Genomic DNA, 19,661 nt, shown 5'->3' with positions numbered 1-19,661 from the left:
CCGGTGGGGCGGTGCCGGTTCAGCATCAGGATGAGCTGCTGCCGCTCCTGCTTCAGCTCCTCAATCTGGGTCTTCAGCTCCGCGTTCATGAGTTCTAGCCGCTCAGACTCCTGTGTGCAAAGAGACATGCAGTAAGCTTTCGCTGAGGACTGGCTCTGGGAAAGGCTCTGCCTGTTTTCTGTCTGCCAGGGTGCCCCTGGAGGATGCACAGAAGCTGCGACTGAGCCCTGGAGTTCATTGCATTTCATTGCCACTGGCGGGGTAAATCCAGGTTGTATTCTGGGGCCGGGCAGCTCATGTCCCTCATCCCTCCTCTCCCTCCATCCACTCCTGCACAAATGTGTGAAACACTCTCTAGCCTCTGGGCCTTTGCATGAGAAACAAAGGGTGAGAAAAGGACAGAGGCCAAGTGGGTCTCCAGGTCAGTGGAAGGCCACGGAGGAATGTGAGGTGACCCGCAGCTGCAGTGCAAGGGCTAATGCTTGATGGGTGATGAGTGCGTGTTCGTGGTATTTTGGCCTGTGGATTAGTAAGCCCAGTGTAGGCATGTATTCCTCCTAGAACATGTGCTTCTTAACTACTAGTCTATAATGATTTAATCAATCTTAACTTTTTTTAATTCCCAGTAATCTTTGCCTACAGAGAGAAAATGCACTAGCTCCTGCTAGATCCAAAATGAGCTTTTCTGTAGGCCTCAATGAGATTGCCCAGTGAATTTTCAGCTCAGCTGAAGAAGCTCCGGGGAAAGGAAAAAATATTGAAAATTTTATTTTGGTGAGGGTTTAGATGTTCATAGTAAGGATAGGTGGTGGGCATGTCCATTCAAAGCCTGAGGATCAAAGGGCAAAACCAAAAAGCATCTGAATGACTTTTCTCGGACCGTATCTAAAAACTCAGCACAGGCTTGAGAGCTGACATATATTCAAGGACCAGTGAAGTTTCAGACGGGTGGTTCTCTCTTTTTTTTTTTTAAAATTTTTTTTTTAACTTTATTTATTCATTTAGAGAGACAGACTTTAGAGCGGGAGAGAGAGAGAGAGAGAGAGAGAGAGAACAAGCTGCCAGGTCCGAGACTCGAACCGTAGTCAGCCATGTGGGAGTCCAGCACCCTTAATCACCAAGTCACCTGCCAGCCCCAGACAGGTGGTTCTCAATCTAGAGTGCCTTTACCTTGTAGGAGATGTTTAAAAATGTTTGAAGGGCCTGCCACATACATGGCATTAAGTGCTGTGCATAGGGAGCCAGAACCCACATGGCTGGCTGGTTGGAATCCCAGCCCTGGTAGCTTGAAAACCATACCAAGCACCTGTGCGTGTGTGCCTGAAACCCTGACAGGATAGAGAATGGAGGAAGGATTGTGGTATGGCCGTGTTCCATTGAATGGCGCTCTCTCCTTTCTCTCTGGCGCATGCATGCGCTATGGAAGAAAAAAAAGGAAGGACGGACGGATGGAAGGGAGGAAAAGGAAGAAAGGGAAAGAAAGAAAAGAAAAGGGAAAGAAGAAAGAAGAGAAGAGAAGGAAAGAAAGGAAAAAGGGAGATGTTTGGCTCTGAGTAGGTGGAGGCCATTGATGCCCCAGACATCCTACGTGCACAGAACAGCCTCCCAGCAAGAGCTGTCTGGTCGGAAAAGGCAATAGTGCCAAGACAGCCGGTGCAGTAGTCACAGAGCAGGCTGGGGTTGCAAAGGTGACAACTGGACAGCTGGAGAGCCCATGAGGGGCCCCCGCCCCGGCGGAAGGCAGGGTGCAGTTGGAGCAGTTTCCCTCTAGGGGGCTCCCTCCAGTCACTCGGCAGGGGTGATACATTCATCGCCCAAACAGTTTGACTGAGCAGTTCCTTGTGTTTGTCTGCAAGGCAGCGCCATGAGAACCAGGGAGCCAAGAGCTGCAGAGGTTGCAGGCCTTGTGAGCAGACACAGGGAGAAGATAGCCTCAAACAGGAAAGAGAAGGGGCTGAACCATGCCTGGGAAGCTGGCTTGGTCCTCTGTTTTCAGGTTTTCAATAAGTCCATCTCTGAAGGCCAGCAGAGACCCTATGTGGGCAGCTAGGTGCCAGTTTTAGCCACTTGATCACTGGCTCTGACTAGCTGGTAACCTTGGCAATGTCTCACAATCCCTCTGAGCATTTATTTGCCCCCAGCCCACGGTATTAGCTCCATCTTCAAATTCTCCCAAGCCTCTGCCTCTAGGAATCTCAGGGCCGTCTGGCCACCAGGAGTGTTTGCTGAGGACCGGCTACGTATGACGGATGCTCTGGGGAATCTGAAGGCTTGAGGGGGAGCTTCCACTCTAAGAGGAAGACATCTAGATGGCAGGGCAGAGCTTACTGTGTGCCCATCGGCCACACAAGGTTTCGAAGACCTTCCGCGAGAATTAATTAGTGCAGTCAGACCTTGGAATTAATAGATGGGTTGGCTGTGGTTGGATAGAAGGGGGAGGGAATTTCAGGAAAGGAGCCCTGAGTGAACAAGCACACAGACAAGGGGAAGCTTAAGATGTGTGTAGAGGATAAAAATGTAACACTGTCCACAGGTCTCTTTAGGACACAGTAAGGTAGCAAGCAGGAAAGGTGGGTTTAGAGCCAGATTGCCACTCTGGGGAAACTCCAGGTTTAGAACCAGAGTCTCGAGCAAGTTTTCAAACTGACCTGTGCCTTGGTGATCATGTCTGTAACAAGGTGATGATCGTGAGGTTTACATGAACTCACATGAGAAAGCATTTTGTAAACTGGTTAGAGAGGCTTAAAGAATTTGGATTTTAACCCATGAACAAGGATAGTTTAAAGAAGAAAGAGAAAAGAAGGAAGACGTTTCAAAGAAAAATCAGCAGGTCTGGAGCTGGCTCTGTAGCCTGGTGGTTAAGAGAGCTGGAGCCACATGGGCCGACCATGTAGTTCAAGTCCCAGACCCGGTGGTTGAGAAACATGCCTGGCACATGTACGTCCATGCCCAAAATCCCCAAAGGAGGGAGAAGTGGAGGAGAGGGGATTGTGGCATGACCATGACCTCTTGGAAGGTGCTTTTTCCTCCCCCTCTCTCCCTCTCTCTTTCTGTGAGTGCACATGCCTTCTGGCGAATTAAAAAGAAAAAAGAAATCTTCAGGTCTAGATTTTGAGAATGAAGAAGATAAGAGAGCTGGCTGCGAGCCTGAGGAAAGGGTCTGAGGAACAGAGCTAGAGGGGAAGCTGTTTTGGAGAGTGATGAATAGGGCAAGGGAAGAGTCCGGCTAAAAAAAGATGGGTTGGGGGAGGGACCAGCAGATGGTTTAGTGGTTAAGGTGCTAGACTCTCACATGGCTGACCACAGTTTGAGACCCAGACCTGGCAGCATGAAAATCATGCCAGACACATGTGTGTGCATGCCTCAAATCCCAGGAGAACGGAGTAGAAGGGATTGCGGTGTGGCCATCCCCCTTGCGATTTCTCACTTTCTCTCTCTCTGTCTCTTTCCAGTGAGTGCGCACATCCTATGGCAAAAAAGAAAAGGGGGGGTGGGGAGCAGCTGGTAGCATGGAGGTTAAGGCAGCTAGATCCCACATGTCCAACTGCATGGTTCGCGTCACAGACGCAGCAGCTTGAATTCTGGAAGGAGAGAGAAATGAAGAAGGGATGGTAGAGTGACCCTCCCCTCTTGTGTGGGGGAGTGTTCTTTCTCACTCTCCCTCCTCACTCTGTCTCTCTCTGATGAGTACAGGTGCCCTCAGGCAAAATAAAGAAAGAAATAAACAATGACAAAAAAAGCAAATCAAGTTTGAAGTTAAAACTAGACATGTAAGGGAAAATAGCCAACATGCAAAAATCTAAAAGTAGCACACACAGATCCATGCCTGGAAACTCCTATGGGTCAAACCAACCCTTAAAGTGAACATCTGTGTTGTACAAAAAGACCAGTGAGGGAAGGCGGGCTTGCTTCTCCCGAGCAATTAGCATAGGAACAGCATCGCATTCTGCTGGTTTTAAACTGTAGAGTGGACGGTGGGCCATCTCAGATTCTAGCTATCTGGCTGTCAGAACTGTTATTAGTTTCATTCCCTTCATCCTCAAAGAGTTATTGGTTGTCGCCACACACTCATTTATTATGTAACAGAAGTTGAGTTCAGAAGAATCTTTTTTTTAACCATGATTGTAGAAGTGGTCTGTGGCTTTGTAACAGCAATTACCTGATTTGCTTTCCTAATTGATGTAAGAACTGGCCTAGGATCTTCCCCATGTTATTATGAAGTGTCTGCATTTTTGTTTATTGCTTTGCCTTCTGGTAGATATTTATTGCCCTAGAGAAAGTGAAAACATGTTTTGTTTTAGAAAAGAATGAGTGTGAGTGAAGGCCCTGACTCCCACACTGTGGTCAGCAAAGGCGGTAGGAAAAAATACAAGGAGGTGGGCCAGCAGATGGTGAGGTAGCAGGTTCTGGATCACATAGCTGACTCCATGGTTCCAGTCCTGGGCCTGGCAGCTTGAAAAGCATGCCGGCTGCATGTGCATGCATGCTCAAAATCCCGGGAGGAGAATGGAAGCGACTAGAGGGGACTGCGGCATAGCCTTCCCCTCAGGGGTTTTTTCTCACTCTCTCTCTCTGTCTTTCTCTGGCAAGCATTCATGCCCTATGACAAAAACCCGAAAGAAAAATAAAAAGAAAACAAAAGAAAAACAAGGAGGTAAGGAGCTGAGAGTCCTGTCTTTTCATCCTGGCTTTGTGACCTTGGTCAACAAAGGTCCCCTCTCTGGACCTCAGTTTTCTTTCAGAAAATAGGATGATCAGCCCAGGGGACTTGAAGCATTAAGATTCTTTGACTCTGACTCTATTTAGAAAATAAAAACAAAAGTTAGCCTAAGACATATAGAAGAGAATTCTACTAACTTTTTATGAGTTGGAAAGCAGCCTGCGAGCATGAAAGATCTCTCTGGATAAAAATCCTGCTCTGCTACCTGCCGCCGTGCTGCTACGAATGAGTTTTGCAAGTTCTCTGAGTCTGGGCTAGCTGAACAGAGGACGGGGCAGTAGAGAAAGCCCTCGGTTCTAGCCCTGTCTTAACTGCTGTGTGACCTTGAGCATGTCCTCAACCCCTCAGGATCTGCACCTATAGAATGGGGCCACCTATGTCCTCCCAGAGTCACTGTGACCGTCAAGGAGAGATGACTACAAAGAGCACAGTTACTACTACCAGACCAGAGAAACTGAGTTAGGCACAGCAGCAGGACAGAGGCCAGTGTGACAGAAGGGAGAAGCCTCGGGGCTGCTGCTCCTGCCTGCAGACAGAGGAGGAATCGAGGTATATCGCCCACTCACCCACTGTGCAGTGGGCATGCACTCACCGCTGCCTGGCGGGCTGGCTGGGTCAGCAAATGAGTGAATGAGTCGCAGCCCACTACCTGGTAGCAGTGTGACCTTGGGCAAGCAACCTGACCTCTCTGAGCTACAGGTCAATCTTCAAAATGGGGGTAATTAATCATTGTCTCACTGGAAGGTTATAAGGATCAGAAAAGGCACGTGAAATGCCTGGCAGCCAGCAGGCGCTCGCAGGTGCTGCTAGAATGTGACAGGCAGCAGGCGCTGTTCATTTGGCACTGACCGTTCACTGCTCTGGGTTGGTGGTCTACTGTCTACTCAGGCCTATCAGAAGGCAGGGATCTTATATGAAGCGCCTCTGTTCCCAGCTCTGCTCACGGCAGTGCTCTGTGCTGGAAATGAGATCCGTGACACCTCGTCCATTTTTTTTCTTTTTTTTGGAGAGGTTTTCGCTATAGGGTCCGTGCGCTCGCCAGACAGACAGAGAGAGACAGAGAGACAGAAAGCGAGAAATCACCCCCCAGGGGAGATGGTCACACCGCAATCCCTTCTCCTCCATTCTTCTCTCGGGATCTTGGGCACGCACGCACACGCACCCGGCATGAGTTTTAAGTCACTGGGTCCGGGACTTGAACCGCGGTCGACTACGTGGGAGTCCAGCAACATAGCCATTATGCTAACTGCTGGTTCCCACCTCGTCCATTTTGAGGGCCCTCGTCTTAGCAAATTCTCAAAGACTTGCAGCCCATTGCTGAACTACCATCTCTTACCAGAAGGTTCCCAGCTCTAGGAGTGTAGCTCCAGCTCCTGCCTGTAATACCCACTCCCCCACCCTGGATATTAATGGCCCAGGGGACACAAGGCCCCGCACTGTCTACATCTGTGACCTCAGAACAGCCTCTGATTATTACAAGCATGAGGCGACCCACAGATTCCCAGTGTCAGAGACACCAAGACCAACCCAGCCTTGTCTTCACGGCTCCCACAAGTGACCGTATCTGTTCTCCCTTTGTGCACCCCAGGGCACCTTGCACGAGGCCAGGCATCAAGAACATGTTTAAAATATTCGGGAACCAGCAGCTAGCGTAATGGCTATGTCGCTGGACTCCTACGTAGTCGACAGCGGTTCGCGTCCCGGACCAGGTGGCTTAAAACTCACGCCGGGAGCGTGTACGTGCATGCCCAAGATCCCAAGAGGAGAATGGAGAAGGGATTGCAGTGTGACCATCCCCCCTGGGGGGTGATTTCTTGCTTTCTGTCTCTCTGTTTCTCTCTGTCTGGCGAGTGCACACGCCCTATAGCAAAAACTTCTCCAAAAAAAGAAAAAAAAAAAAGAACATGCTTTAAAATATTTGTTGCATCAATGAATGGACAAAGGAATGACTGACTAAATGAATGACCAAGAGCCAGTTTCACAGTGTTAAGGACACAGGCTTTGAGGTTAGCCTCAGGCTTGAATCTCCGTTCTACCACTCTGATGCTCAAGAGTCCTGGGCAAGGGAACCAGCAGTTAGCGTAATGGCTATGTCGCTGGACTCCCACGTAGTCGACCGCGGTTCGTGTCCCGGACCCGGTGACTTAAAACTCACGCCGGGCGCGTGTGCGTGCATGCCCAAGATCCCGAGAGGAGAATGGAGGAGAAGGGATTGCGGCGTGACCATCCCCCCTGGGGGATGATTTCTCGCTTTCTGTCTCTATGTCTCTCTCTGTCTGTCTGGCGAGCGCACGCGCCCTACAGTGAAAATCTCTCCGAAAAAAAAAAAAAAAGAGTCCTGGGCAAGTTAGTTAACCCCACTGGTGCCTTAGTCTCTTCTGAAGAAAGAGAATAATGAAGGTACCTACCACATTTGATTATCATGCCAATGAAATGAGATTTTATACCCACACACACATATATATAGAGAGAGAGAGCACTTAGCACAGCACCCAGCTTTATAAATGTTGGCAATTATTGTTAATTACTGTATACGTTTAGATGAATACATGACCCATGTTATCATATATTGTTACTGATTAGTAATGAACCAATAAGTGGGGGTGGGGAGACTGAAGATTATTGGCTTGTACTAATTAGCTTTCGGTCACGTTTCCTCACTGCCATCGACCACTTTTTTTTTTTTGGAGAGGTTTTCGCTATAAGGCGCGTGCGCTCGCCAGACAGACAGAAACAGAGAGACAGAAAGCAAGAAATCACCCCCCAGGGGAGATGGTCATGCCGCAATCCCTTCTCCTCCATTCTCCTCTCGGGATCTTGGGCACGCACGCACACGCACCCGGCGTGAGTTTTAAGCCACCGGGTCCGGGACGCGAACCGCGGTCGACTATGTGGGAGTCCAGCGACATAGCCATTACGCTAACTGCTGGTTCCCGCCATCGACCACATTTTAAAAACTGTTTTGTCTTTATTCATGATAGAGTACATGTGTGCACATGCACATAAAAGCAAGAGAGAGTGACGAGCACCCTCCACAGGGTCTGCTCACGCTGTGATCTCTTCCTCTAGTTCTCCAGCCCGGTGGACTTGGGCACGTGCACGTGTGCCTGGCGTGTTTCAGTGGGCGGGGCCAGGATTCAAGCTGTGCTTGCCTCGTGGGATGTGGGTCCTCTTGAACAGCACCCCGCTACTGTGCCATGGAGCCAGCCCTCGTTTTTTTTTAAGTTATTCATTTAAACTTAATTCTACTAACTTTTTATAAGAGTCGAGAAGCAGCCTTGTGTGCCCTTCCAAACATGAAAGACCTGTCTAGATTAAAATCCTGACCTGCTGAGGCCAGCTGGTGGCATGGTAGTTAAGACGCTGGATCCCACATGGTTGGTCACAGTCCCAGACATAGTGGCTTGAAAACAAAATCACACTGGGTGCATGTGTATGTGCTTAGAATCCTGAGAGGAGAATGGAGGAGAAGGGAGGAGAAGGGACTGTGTATGGCCATCCTCCTGGGAAGCGATTTCTCTCTGTCTCTCTTCAGGGAGCACATGTGCTCTATGGCAAAAACCTTAAAAAAAAAAAAAATCCTGATCTTTTCCTGATCCTGATTCTGATCTGAGAGAGAGGGGATGTTCCTAACAGGGTCTTTCACACCATGGCAGGTACAGGTGGGTGTGCCTGGCACACTCAGGGCGGTCTCAGGATGAGAACCCAGGACCTCTTCCATATGGTTTGAGTATTATTGCTGCACCACTGCCTGGCCCTCCATCTACCTTTTTTTGGGAGAGGTTTTTGCTATAGGGCGCATGCGCTTGCCAGACAGACAGAGAGAGACAGAGAGACAGAAAGCGAGAAATCACCCCTAGGGGGGATGGCCACACCACAATCCCTTCTCCTCTACTCTCCTCTCGGTATCTTGGGCACGCACGCATACACGCCCAGCGTGGGTTTTAAGCCACCGGGTCCGGGACTTGAACCACGGTCGACTACATGGGAGTCCAGCGACATAGCCATTACGCTAACTGCTGGTCCCTCCATCTACCATTTTTAAGATGCAGGAAAGACCCAAGAGACAGAACTCAGGTGAAGAGAAAGAACAGACATTGCTTGGCGCCTTCCATATGCAAAAGTAGGTAAGGCCAGGAGGAGAATCCAGTCTTGGCTGACCTTTGCATGCAGAGGTGACCTCTGAGTCCTGTGGCAGCACCAAAGAGCAAAGAGATCATCTCTAACGGTGCCAAGGCGCCGGCCAGGTGGGTTGCAGGGCTGTATAAGCCACCTGTAGCTATGGGAAGGAACTTTGCACCAAAGCAGCTGGCCTGCAGCTGTCTCCAGTGCACACAGGCATGATGTCACCACCTAGCTTCATTAGCACCCACCCTGACAACTATGGAAGCTACGACGGACAAAAAATGAGTAGTGGCCATCCTGGGCCAAGGTGTCACCAGCACCAGGGGTGTAACCTCAGCCGTCAGTAATTAACAACAGTTGCCTGCTCCTCCCTGCTCTGGCTGTCAGGATCTGCATGGGCAGGCGTGCTGCAGGGGTCTTGCTCTTGGGCTGTTGGGGATCGGGGAGGGGTAGTGGACAGAAGGTGGGGAAGAGCTGCTGGCAGCCACCAGCAGACACACACTGATGCCATGCCTGGTCCTAAGAGCCGGGCAGGCCTCCTCGCAGGCTGCTGCCCTGCTCACCCGCTGCAGAAACTCTGTGCGTTCCTTCTTCTTGTTCCGGCATCGGGCTGCTGCGACTTTGTTCTTCTCCCGACGCCTTTTCCTTCGCTCCTCTTCCTCGTCTAGCTGTGAGGGCACAGAGCCACTGATTAGACACTGCGGCAGGCCTGGAGAACAGCTTCCCTCCCGATGCACAGAGGGACAGAGGGACAATGCCCCCTTCCTAACCCACACCTCAGGAATTCTGTGGTCCCTTCTGCCCACCTCCTCTCTGGAGGGATAGAGCCATTTCCAGCCAGTCCAAGGAGCCTCTGGGAGCAGGCAGGCATCCCAGAGAGGAGTCAGTGTCCCAGAGAGGCAGGGCTACGTGGGTGCTGGCAGAGCTCGGCAGGCCGGGAGCCTGGCGAGTCTACTCACCAGAGGTGGCACCCAATGGGCAGTAGGGGCCTGTTCTCCTGCCCAGCCCAGGCCCTCTGGCCACGATTTTCCAGGCCAGCAGTTCCCAGGCACTTCCTTTAAAAAGGCCTGGGGTGAGGCACAGGTTTCACATTCCACCCTCACCCCTTCCCACCCCCTGAATAACTCCACCTGCCCTCTTGCCCTCTGTTGGGAGTTTAAACCTTCTTTGCTCCTCCACCCTCTCGGTCCTTCCAAATGCTGGATCTGCTTCCTGTTGCCACTAAACAACCTCCCTCCTCAGCCTCCTCACCTGCTTTAACCCTTTTCTTGCCTTTGCATATTTGTCCCCAGAATACCCACCCAGAGAGAACTGAGGACCCCCAGGATACATGCCCAGAGGCCTCCAGGCTTGCTTTGGAGAACCTACTAGAACGTTCACCATGCATGAAATAGGGCCCATTAAATGAGCCAGCAACACCAACTTTGAGTCAAGGTTGCACCTATTATTGCTCATTGGTAATAATAATGAGATGGGACTAGATGGTGGCACGGGGGTCACGAGACACTCTGCAAGGCTGACCCACATAAGAAGTTCTGGTCTATACCCAAACACCTCGCTAACTATGCTGGGCACGCATATGCCCACATCCAGGGCTCGGGGTTGGGGGTGAACAGCAGTGGCAAGATGCTGTTGGGTGTGCTGACTCTTTGTCTCTGTCTCTCTGTCCCTCTAGCTCATAGAAGAAATAAATACACTTAAAAAAAATAAAAAACAGGAAGAGCTGCCATTTGTCACTTGGTTGGCCAAATGCTTTAAATACATGTCATTTACTCCTCACAAGCAAAGTCTCATGAGGAAGGTGCTACAATGGTCCTTTTTTTTTTTTTTTTTTGGAGAGGTTTTCGCTGTAGGGCACGTGCGCTCACCAAACAGAAATTCTCCATTCTCCTCTCGGGATCTTGGGCACGCACGCACACGCGCCCGGCGTGAGTTTTAAGCCACCAGGTCCGGGACTTGAACCGCGGTCAACTACGTGGGAGTCCAGCAACATAGCCATTACGCTAACTGCTGGTTCCCACAATGGTTCATTTTAAAGATGGTGAGACTGAGGCTCAACAGGTCTATCTGCCCAAGACTGCACAACTAGGAAATGGCAGAGCCAGAATTGAAACTCAGACGTCTCCAGCACTGACTTCCCGCTCTTGGCCAGGAAGCCCACACAGCTCAGCCCGTCAGGAGCACTCCTACATGGTACCTGTCACTGACCATGACCTACCTGGAAAACCTGCAGGCACACTGGACCAGCTGGGCTGAGGACGGCCCCCAGTTAGAGGCCATTAGGGAAGTCATTGACTGCCCTGGGCTTGCCTACCCTCACTTCTCAGGGTGTGGAGGTGGTGACTGGCAGCCCGAGGCCTAGAGCAAGCACTCAGCCCAAGGGCTACAGGCCAGGGAAATAAATAGCCTCTCCCGGCATGCACTCCCGGCATGCTCTGGGAGCTCAGGACAGAGGCTCGGGCCCAAGACCAGCACCACAGCCATTGGCACAGGCCCTGGCAGGGTGGCCCTTCCTCCCCGCCCCCACGCTGGGCTTCTCTCTGACACTCCCACGCACCTGGGAGGCCGCTGGAAAGGCGCCTTGTCAACACCACCGCACCCAACCACCTCCCAGCCCCTTGGCTGCCTTTGAAACCGACCCAGAAGTGACAGCTCCTCTGGCTGACCCAGCATCTGGGAAAATAGAAACCTGGCCGAAATCGATTCCGCCCAACCTCAGCCTCACCCCCAACAAGGCGAGGTAACCGTGACGACAGGCAGAGGGAAGGAACTGGAGGAAGTGGCTGGCAGTGCAATCTCCCCTCGGCCGAGAGGGTTTGCCCACAAACTGCCAAGGTGATGTGTGCAGCCTGCGCATTGCAGGGCTCAGGTCTCCTGGGTAGCCCTGGGAGACACAGCTTCTGTCCTCCAAGACCCAGCTCCCACCCCTACCCCCGCGCAGGGCCCACTTCCACAGAAAGTCGGAACAAGCGGAAGCTGCTTCTGCAGCCGATGCAGAGAGGCTCCGCGCTGGAAGGAGGCTTCAGAGAACACTGGCCTGGCTAATGCCACAGCAGGATCTGTTCCACCCAGTCTGCTCAGCCATCAGTCCCCTCCTGCCGTCACCTTCTACCTCAAATGTCACTCTTCTCCAAGCCAGCCAGGCCTTCCAGCTGAGCAAGATGATCTTTCTGTCACTCTTTTTTAATTTTTTTAACTTGCTATAGGACTCATGTGCTAGTCAGAGAGAGAGAGGGAGAGAGGGAGAGGGAGGGAGAGGAGTGGAGAGAGGAAAAAGCACCCACATGGGAGATGACTACACCACAGTCCTCCTTCATTCTCTTGAGATTTTGGGCATGCACGCACATGCACTGTCAGGTCCAGGACTCTAACTGCAGTGAGTCAAGTGGGATCCAGCTGCCTTAACCACAGCACAAACGGGTTGGTCCTGGGATAACCTTTCTCCACTTGGTAAATTCATTCAGCCTTCAAGAGTAAATGTCCTCTTCTCCTCTGACTCCCAGCTAGAACAGACTGCTCCTTCTGGGCTGCTAGAGCACCCAGTCTCTACCACATCCCACCACAACCCCCGGTCCATATAGCACCTGTCCTCCCTGCCAGTCTGGAGGACAGGGACCTGGGCACCTGGCACAGAACATATTCAGTAGGGACTCAACAAATGTGACTCAGATGAGTGGGTGGGGTAAAGTCCACTAGAGAAAGATGCCACAGGCTCAGACTCTAATTATTAAGTGATGATCTCCCACGTGTGCATTGGCATAAACCTTCCCCAACATTGCCAGGAGCCTCTTAGCTCTGTCTGTAGGAGGCCAACAATGCTTGTGGATGGGGTCCTGCCTTGCCCAGAAGCATGTCGGCTGAAGGCAGGGTCTAATTTGGGAGCATAGGCCCCTGGTGGCTGTGATGGGTCTGCACGAACACTAAGCAGGCCCAAAGAGAATTCAGGGTGTGCACTTAGACCTAAAGCCTCTGTCCCATAGCTGCCACCAGCTCCAAGCCTGTCTCAGCCCTTTCTTGCAGTTAGGCCCCTCCAGCCTGACACCTTCCAGTAAGGCAGGACGTGGTCCCAGAGCCCCATTGCTGACCCTTCCCCATGGAAACTGTGCTGCCTCTTCTCAAATCCTCCTGTGGTTATTTAAGAGTTGTCCAGAGGAGACAGAGAAAACAGCTGTGGAGGCCCGAGCAGGAAAAAGATAGGCGTTCAGCCTCTTCCACCCCCATGGCTACCTCAGCCTCCTCTCATGGACCCTGTGGGGTGCTGCATCCTGACTGGGCCCGCTTGGGTACTCTCCCGGGCCCTCTTCCAAGGCTCTTCTTTTGTCCCCAGAGTCAAGGCTGCTGCCTCCCCCCTCCTAATGCTTCCTGAATTCTCAAGAGCATTTGGCCGCGAGTGGGTGAGAGACAGCACAGTGTTTTCACCACAGACATCTAAAACCAGAACCCCAAATTGGAGAGGATGGTTTTTCTGCAGACACAGCTGGAAGAACCAGGATGTTGGAGGAGGAGGCAGCTTTGACGCGTAATACATTTAAAGAGCCAAGAGCTGAGACTGGGGGTGCTCAAACTTACTTCTGGCTCTGTCTCCCCCAAATTCCCAGGAAGGCCCAAGGGCAAAGCTGTGTCCTGGCAGGGAGGGGTGCCCCTGTGCTGTACTTTGCATCGGAGGGAGGGACTGGGGGACACCCAAGAGAGCCCTCAGTTAGTCAGCCCCTCCTCACCCATGCCCTTCATCAGAAAGGCTGTTCTCAAGCCTCTGCTGGGGCCCAGAGAGACCCTATGCCGTGGCCACAGCTGACTAGACAAGGTATAAATGGCTGACCTGAGTTGGGCTATATTCACTCTCCTAGAGTTTGAAATTGACCCAGAGATGCTAAGTGCTGGACTAGGGGACATGCAGGGTGGGGTGACTTTAGCCATGTTCCAGGGAAGCTGGGGAGAGAGGAGCAGAGACCAGAGGCCATAAGTAAGGTAAAACCACAGCTAGAAGGCCCAGACTGATGGTATAGGCAATAGCAAACTGAACTGCCATGCCGAAAGCCTCACGGCCAACTGCTAGTTCAGATCCCCGGATGGCTTAAAAACATACCGGGTGCACATGTGCGTGCCCAAGATCCTGATGAGCTGGAGGGCCATGGAGAGGGGCTCTGTCTCGCGCATGCGCACACATGTGCTCTCTATCAGGAATAAAATAAGCTTTCAAAAGGAAAACACTCAGCTATAGGAGGGAGTCAGAGAGATGAACAGAGAGACAAAGAAGGGAGTGCTGGCAGGTGGCGTGGTGGTTAAGGTGCTGGACTCCCACATGGCTGATCATGGTTCAAGTCCCGGACCTGGCAATTTGCTTTCTCATTTTTTTTCTCTCTCTGTTTCTCTCTAGTCAAGTTAAAAATAATAACAAAGTTAAATGAATAAATAATTCTTAGAGAGAGAGAACACATAACAGAGAAAAGCCAGGCCTGGACCAGGGAAAGCAAGCAGGGAGGCTCATCCTTGGGCTTGTGCGTGTGGTGCAGGGTCAGCACCTGAGTGAGCGCCTCAATCGTCAGGCCTAGGCAGCTCACCTAGGCTTGCTCACACTGGTCCAGCCCCTGAGCAAGAGAGCTCCAGACAGAGAGGGGCAGGGACAGGGACAGAAAAAGCAAGACAGGAAAACACATGGAACACAGAGAGACAGAGGCAGGGTAACAGAGAGAACACAGAGACATAGGTGCAGGCAGATGGTGCAGACAGAGGGACAGATGCAGACAGACAAAGCATGCACAGAGAAAGAAACTGTGTTGGTTCTATGATTCCACTCCGTGAGGCCTGACTGTGCTCCTGTCCTTGGGATCTGTGATGGTACCCCTGAATCTGTGCTGAAAGTCCCTTCTTTAGCCTAGAGGGAGTTTGCCACTGAGAGATGCCCAGGGCACCAGAGATCCACCTTTGCAAAATGAACTGGTGGTGGAGGAGCAAGGGAGAAATCTCACCCAGAAGCAAAGCTTCTAGAACTGCTAGGAGAGCTGCGAGCCTGGAAGCAGAAGAGCCCTTGGGCTGCAGCCAACAATACGCAGAGGTGAGGGGGTCACCTCAGTTAGTGTCATATCCCTGGATTAGAGGGTCTCAGGGACCAGCAGATGGCGTAATGGTTATGTCACTGGACTCCCATATGGCCAATCACAGTTTGAGTCCTGGACCCCACCACTGGAAACTCACACTGGCATGTATGCATGCATGCCCCAAATCCTGGGATGATAAGGCATTGTGGCATGGCCATCCCCCTTGGGGGTGATTTCTCACTTTCTGTCTTTCTTTCTCAGTCTCTCCAACAATCACAAGCACCCTATAGCAAATCTCTCTCTCTCTCCCCCGCCCTCTCAAAAACTAGGCATCCCTAAAGACAGCTTAATGAGGAACTATTGGGTCATCAGAAAAGTCATGATGTATTTCTTCATGTTTTCCAATAGTGAGAGGGTGGACAGAGCTTTGGGAACCTGGAACCAGCAACAGGGAGGAGTTTCTAACCACCCAGGGCTAAAGGGGCTGGGGGGGGCGGGGGCAGGAGTGTCCTGGAACGCAAGGGACGGCCGTTGCTGGCAATGGGAGAAGGTCATGGACAGAGCTGCGATCTTCACTAGAGTCACTGTCCGGCGGGCACTCGGCAGGGAAGGTCTGGGGGAATGAGTACCTCAAAGATCCTCTCCCTCATTGGTGTCTCTCATTGCCCAAGCCCAATGGGAAGCCAGGTTGTAAGGAACTCTGGGTAAGGCTGTTCACCCAGGGGAGCCACTTGGGACACAGAGCAGGGAGGGATGGGAGTGGATATGACGGGCAGACGAGAACGTGGCCCTACACCTGTGACCCACGTCAGCTCACCACAGTATCAACCCCATCAGGGTTGGCAGGCAGGAGGCAGTGACAGCCACAGCTGCGAAATCCTTCTGGGAATCCTGACCTTCCTCACAGCTAGCACCTCCTGAATACTCACCAGGAGGCAGGCACCGTGGCGTCTCCTCACATGCACAGTGTGGTCCCGACAGCAGCCCCAGCCTCACCGGAGCATGTGTCAGACTCATGGGATCTGAAACCTCACCTCAGACCTCCTGCATCAGAATCTGCATTGTAATGAGGTTCCCAGGTGATTCGCCTGCACAGAGAAGTCTGCGCCGGATGCAATTAAGGGCTGCTTGAGTTTCTCTTCCTATCCATATCCCTCCTCCAGCTGTCCTCGTTTTAGTCACTAACACCACCATCTACTTGGCTATTCAAGCAAAAAACCAACCTGGGAGTCATCCTTAACCCCTTCTCTCCCATAGTCCACTTAGCAGGCTGGAAGACATCTCGAGGCCCGACTCACACTGATCCACCCAGTTCTGAGGCCTCGGCCCAGGAAGACTGGGATGCCTCACAAGGTTCTTTCCTTGTTAAAACAGAAATCAGCTCCTCTCTTAAAAACTCTTCGACTGCTACACAAGTGGAACAAACTCCAGGCTCCTCTGCAGGGCCACGGAACTGAGGAAGCCCGGTCTGCCTGCTCTCCACCCTTTTTACTCCTCGACGGCAGCAACAGAGTCTCCTCACTCTTTCTCAGAATGTCAACTTCTTCCTGGTCCCTGGGATTGGCATTTGCTGTTCCCAATGCAGAGATGTCTTGTTGAAACCTTCACTGACCACCCAATCTAAAAGCAAGTGCCCACACCCCGTTGTTTCCTTCAAGGTGATTTTCACGAACTGCACTTACCTTTTTTTTTGAGAGATCTTCACTGTAGGGAGCGTGCGCTCGCCAGACAGAGAGAGAGAGACATAGAGACAGAAAGCGAGAAATCACCCCCCAGGGGGGATGGTCACGCCGCAATCCCTTCTCCTCCATTCTCCTCTCGGGATCTTGGGCACGCACGCACACGCGCCCGGCGTGAGTTTTTTAAGCCACCGGGTCCGGGACACGAACCGCGGTCGACTACGTGGGAGTCCAGCGACATAGCCATTACGCTAACTGCTGGTTCCCTGCACTTACCTTTTCACGTACGCGCCTGCCTGCCAGTTGTCAGTGTCCCCTAGGAACATCCATTGACCTGTTTACAGTTCACCTATTTATGTACTATCTTAGTCTGTGCCATTACCACCCGTCCAGTTGGAGCCGAGCATGGCATAGAATGGGCCCTCAATAAATATTTATTCATTAAATCCTTGGTCATTCGTTTTCCAGCTCTGTAAATCATTTAGGACAGTTATTTTATACTCCCTACTTTTATAGATGGAACTAAGGCTCTTGACGCTTCCTGGATGGTAACAGCTCAGAATTCTAATCCAATCCTTTGGACCCGGCACATGGTGCTTCCTGCTCTTCCAAGGGCAGGTGGTCTGTGTGTCTCTCCTGCATGAGGTAACAAGGCCCCGAGCTTTTGCAGCTACATCCTGGTGAAGGGAACTTGGAGCAGCAGCAGATCTAAGGGCAATGAGCACATCGATTTTCCAAATTTGAATTAAAAAAAAAATCTTTTTTATTATTATTATTATTATTTTAAATTTTGCTATAGGGCATATGAGCTCACAAGAGAGAGAAAGAGAGAGAGAGAAAGTAAGAAAGCAAGTCACCAGGTCCAGGACTCAAACCATGGGTCAGCCACATGGAAGTCTAGCACCATAACCACCATACCACCTGCTAGCCCTGGGCTTATTTATTTATTTATTTTTAATTTATTATTTTTTAGAGAAATTTTTGCTATAGGTGCGTGCACTCACTGGAGAGACACAGAGAGACAGAAACTGAGAAATCACCCCCCTGGGAATGGCCACACCACAATCCACTCTCCTCCATTCTCCTCTTGGGATCCTGGGCACACATACATACCCATGCACCCAATGTGAGATTCAAGTCTCTAGGTCCAGGACTCGAACCACAGTCCAATATAAGATGTAACTGTCAGACTCACCACTCTTTTCTGGTCTGCCCCACTGTGGTCCTGTTTCTCAGGCTCCCTCTGCAGGCCATGCAGCGTTCCCACATGGCAACCATGGCCCAGAAACCAGAGGTCTTAAGCATTTTCACAAATATATCTTGGGGGACCCACAAAGAGACAGAATGAGAAAGAGAAATGCTGCTGTCAGCCCAAGGCACTGAAAACACAGACTCTCCCACATGGACAAAGCAATGAGGGGAACAGGACTAAAACAGGTGAGGAGCAAAAACTGCGGGGTAAGTAGAGGCTCCACCTCCTGCTAAGAACTGGGAGCCAGGCAGAGGAAACCAGGCTTATCTGAGACTCATGTGTCAGGCTGACAGCATGGGTGTTGGAGGGGCTTTAAGGCCTGAGTTCCCCAGAAATTCTGCTACAGACTGGCTGTGTACTCCCGGGCAAGTCACTTGGCCTCTCCGAGCCTCCATTCCTCTCTGTACACAGATCCCAGCTGCACAGCATGTTCATGAGGACTGGACTCCAGTCCAGGGTTCCCTAACTGCCTTCCTGAGTGAGGAAGGGAGGCAGGATTTGGCAAAACGGAGCCTGCATTGGCATTGCACTGGGGCTAGTTAGGGTGTCCCCTCTCTGGGTACAGAATGGCACATACAGCTCCCTCCTGGGCAGATCAGCATCCAGCTCTGCGGCCTAGGCCTAGCACAGCCAGGCCCACCAGCACCACCCCCTGCCATGTGGAGGAGCCACATTTCAACACCAGGGACCCAAGAGCACCCTGGGAAGTAAACACCCAAATACCAAACATACCAGACATTCCCCCACAAAAACAGGGCAGAATTGAGCCAGTGGCTGTGGTCCCTCCCCATCCCTTTCCCCCCCTCCTCTCCAAGGAGCATTGACAAAGTAGAGCAGTCCAGGGGCAAGACCTCAGCCAGGCTGGGCCACAGCATCCTCTGCCCCCTCCCATCCCAGGAGGAATGAGGAACCCCAGGGGCCCGTCCAACACCAGGGCTGACCTGCTGCAGTCCACAGGGGCCAGGCCCATCCCACCAGCTCCTCCCGGGGTCTGAGCTGTTGGGAACTCTCTGCCCTCCTGTCTCCCCCATCTTTAGCTAGGCCTTCTCACTCCAACAGCCAGCGTGTGGACCTCAGCTGTGTAATGCTGGGCTGCTCCAGTTAGCAGTGGGCAGGGCTTTCAGAGAAAATTCTAGACGAATGGTCAGTCTATGGCTGGGGTTGCAAACTCAGGCCTTCTCTGGGCCAAGAAATTAGCTGTTAGGGAGGGAGGAGGGGATGCAAGGGGCTGTGTTCTCCATACCCAAGAGGGGACACCCTTACCAGCCCTAGTGCAAAGCAGCCTCTGCTTTGTCAAATCTTGCAGGTTTTCAAGACTAGCTGAAAATACAAATTTTTAAAGTAAAATCTCTCCATTTTAAAATTTGGCAACTAATTCCATTTAGAAAAGAACTCTGCGTGAGCCAAACAAAACTCATCTGTGGGCTGCACCGGCCATGGGCTGCTGATTTATGATCTCTGGGCCTCAGCCGTGAAGCCTGGGTCCTGGCCACCACAATGCCCTACTCTGTGACCTTGGGCCAATCCATTCATTTGTCTGGTCCTGTGGCTCATCATTTTTTTAAATTAAAAAAAAAATTTTTTAATGAGAGAGTGAGTAAGGACAGGAGACAGAGAGAGGCACCTTGGCAGGGTCTCATCATGCTGTTCTCTTCCCCCAGCCCTCCAGCCAGGATCCTGAGTGCATTCATGCTTGGGGTATTTCAGGCCCACTTGGTACCAAACCTGGGTTGGCTCCATGGCTTCTGGTACAGCAGATCCACATGTCTCTGCATGTGCCACAAGGCAAGGCCTGATGGCCCTATAGCTCATCTTCAATGAGCATGATAGTTACTACTTCTCATTAA

At 51.6% G+C, this 19,661-nt stretch overlaps 1 protein-coding gene across 1 annotated transcript in view; it reads right to left on the bottom strand.

The window, feature by feature from the left end:
• JDP2 (Jun dimerization protein 2) overlaps nucleotides 1–19,661 on the bottom strand; it is a 60,983-nt gene that overhangs the window by 1,286 nt on the left and 40,036 nt on the right. Inside the window, exons 3-4 of the mRNA XM_006157035.3 lie at nucleotides 9,409–9,513; nucleotides 15–110 (exon numbers count right to left, since the gene is read on the bottom strand). Coding sequence (XP_006157097.1) covers nucleotides 15–110; nucleotides 9,409–9,513 — 201 coding nt within the window. The remainder of the gene's footprint in view (nucleotides 1–14; nucleotides 111–9,408; nucleotides 9,514–19,661) is intronic.

The sequence above is a fragment of the Tupaia chinensis genome, unplaced genomic scaffold (genome assembly GCF_000334495.1).
Source record: "Tupaia chinensis unplaced genomic scaffold, TupChi_1.0 Scaffold000528_1, whole genome shotgun sequence".
Lineage (NCBI taxonomy): Eukaryota > Metazoa > Chordata > Mammalia > Scandentia > Tupaiidae > Tupaia > Tupaia belangeri.
This window is presented reverse-complemented; position numbering and strand designations above follow the sequence as displayed.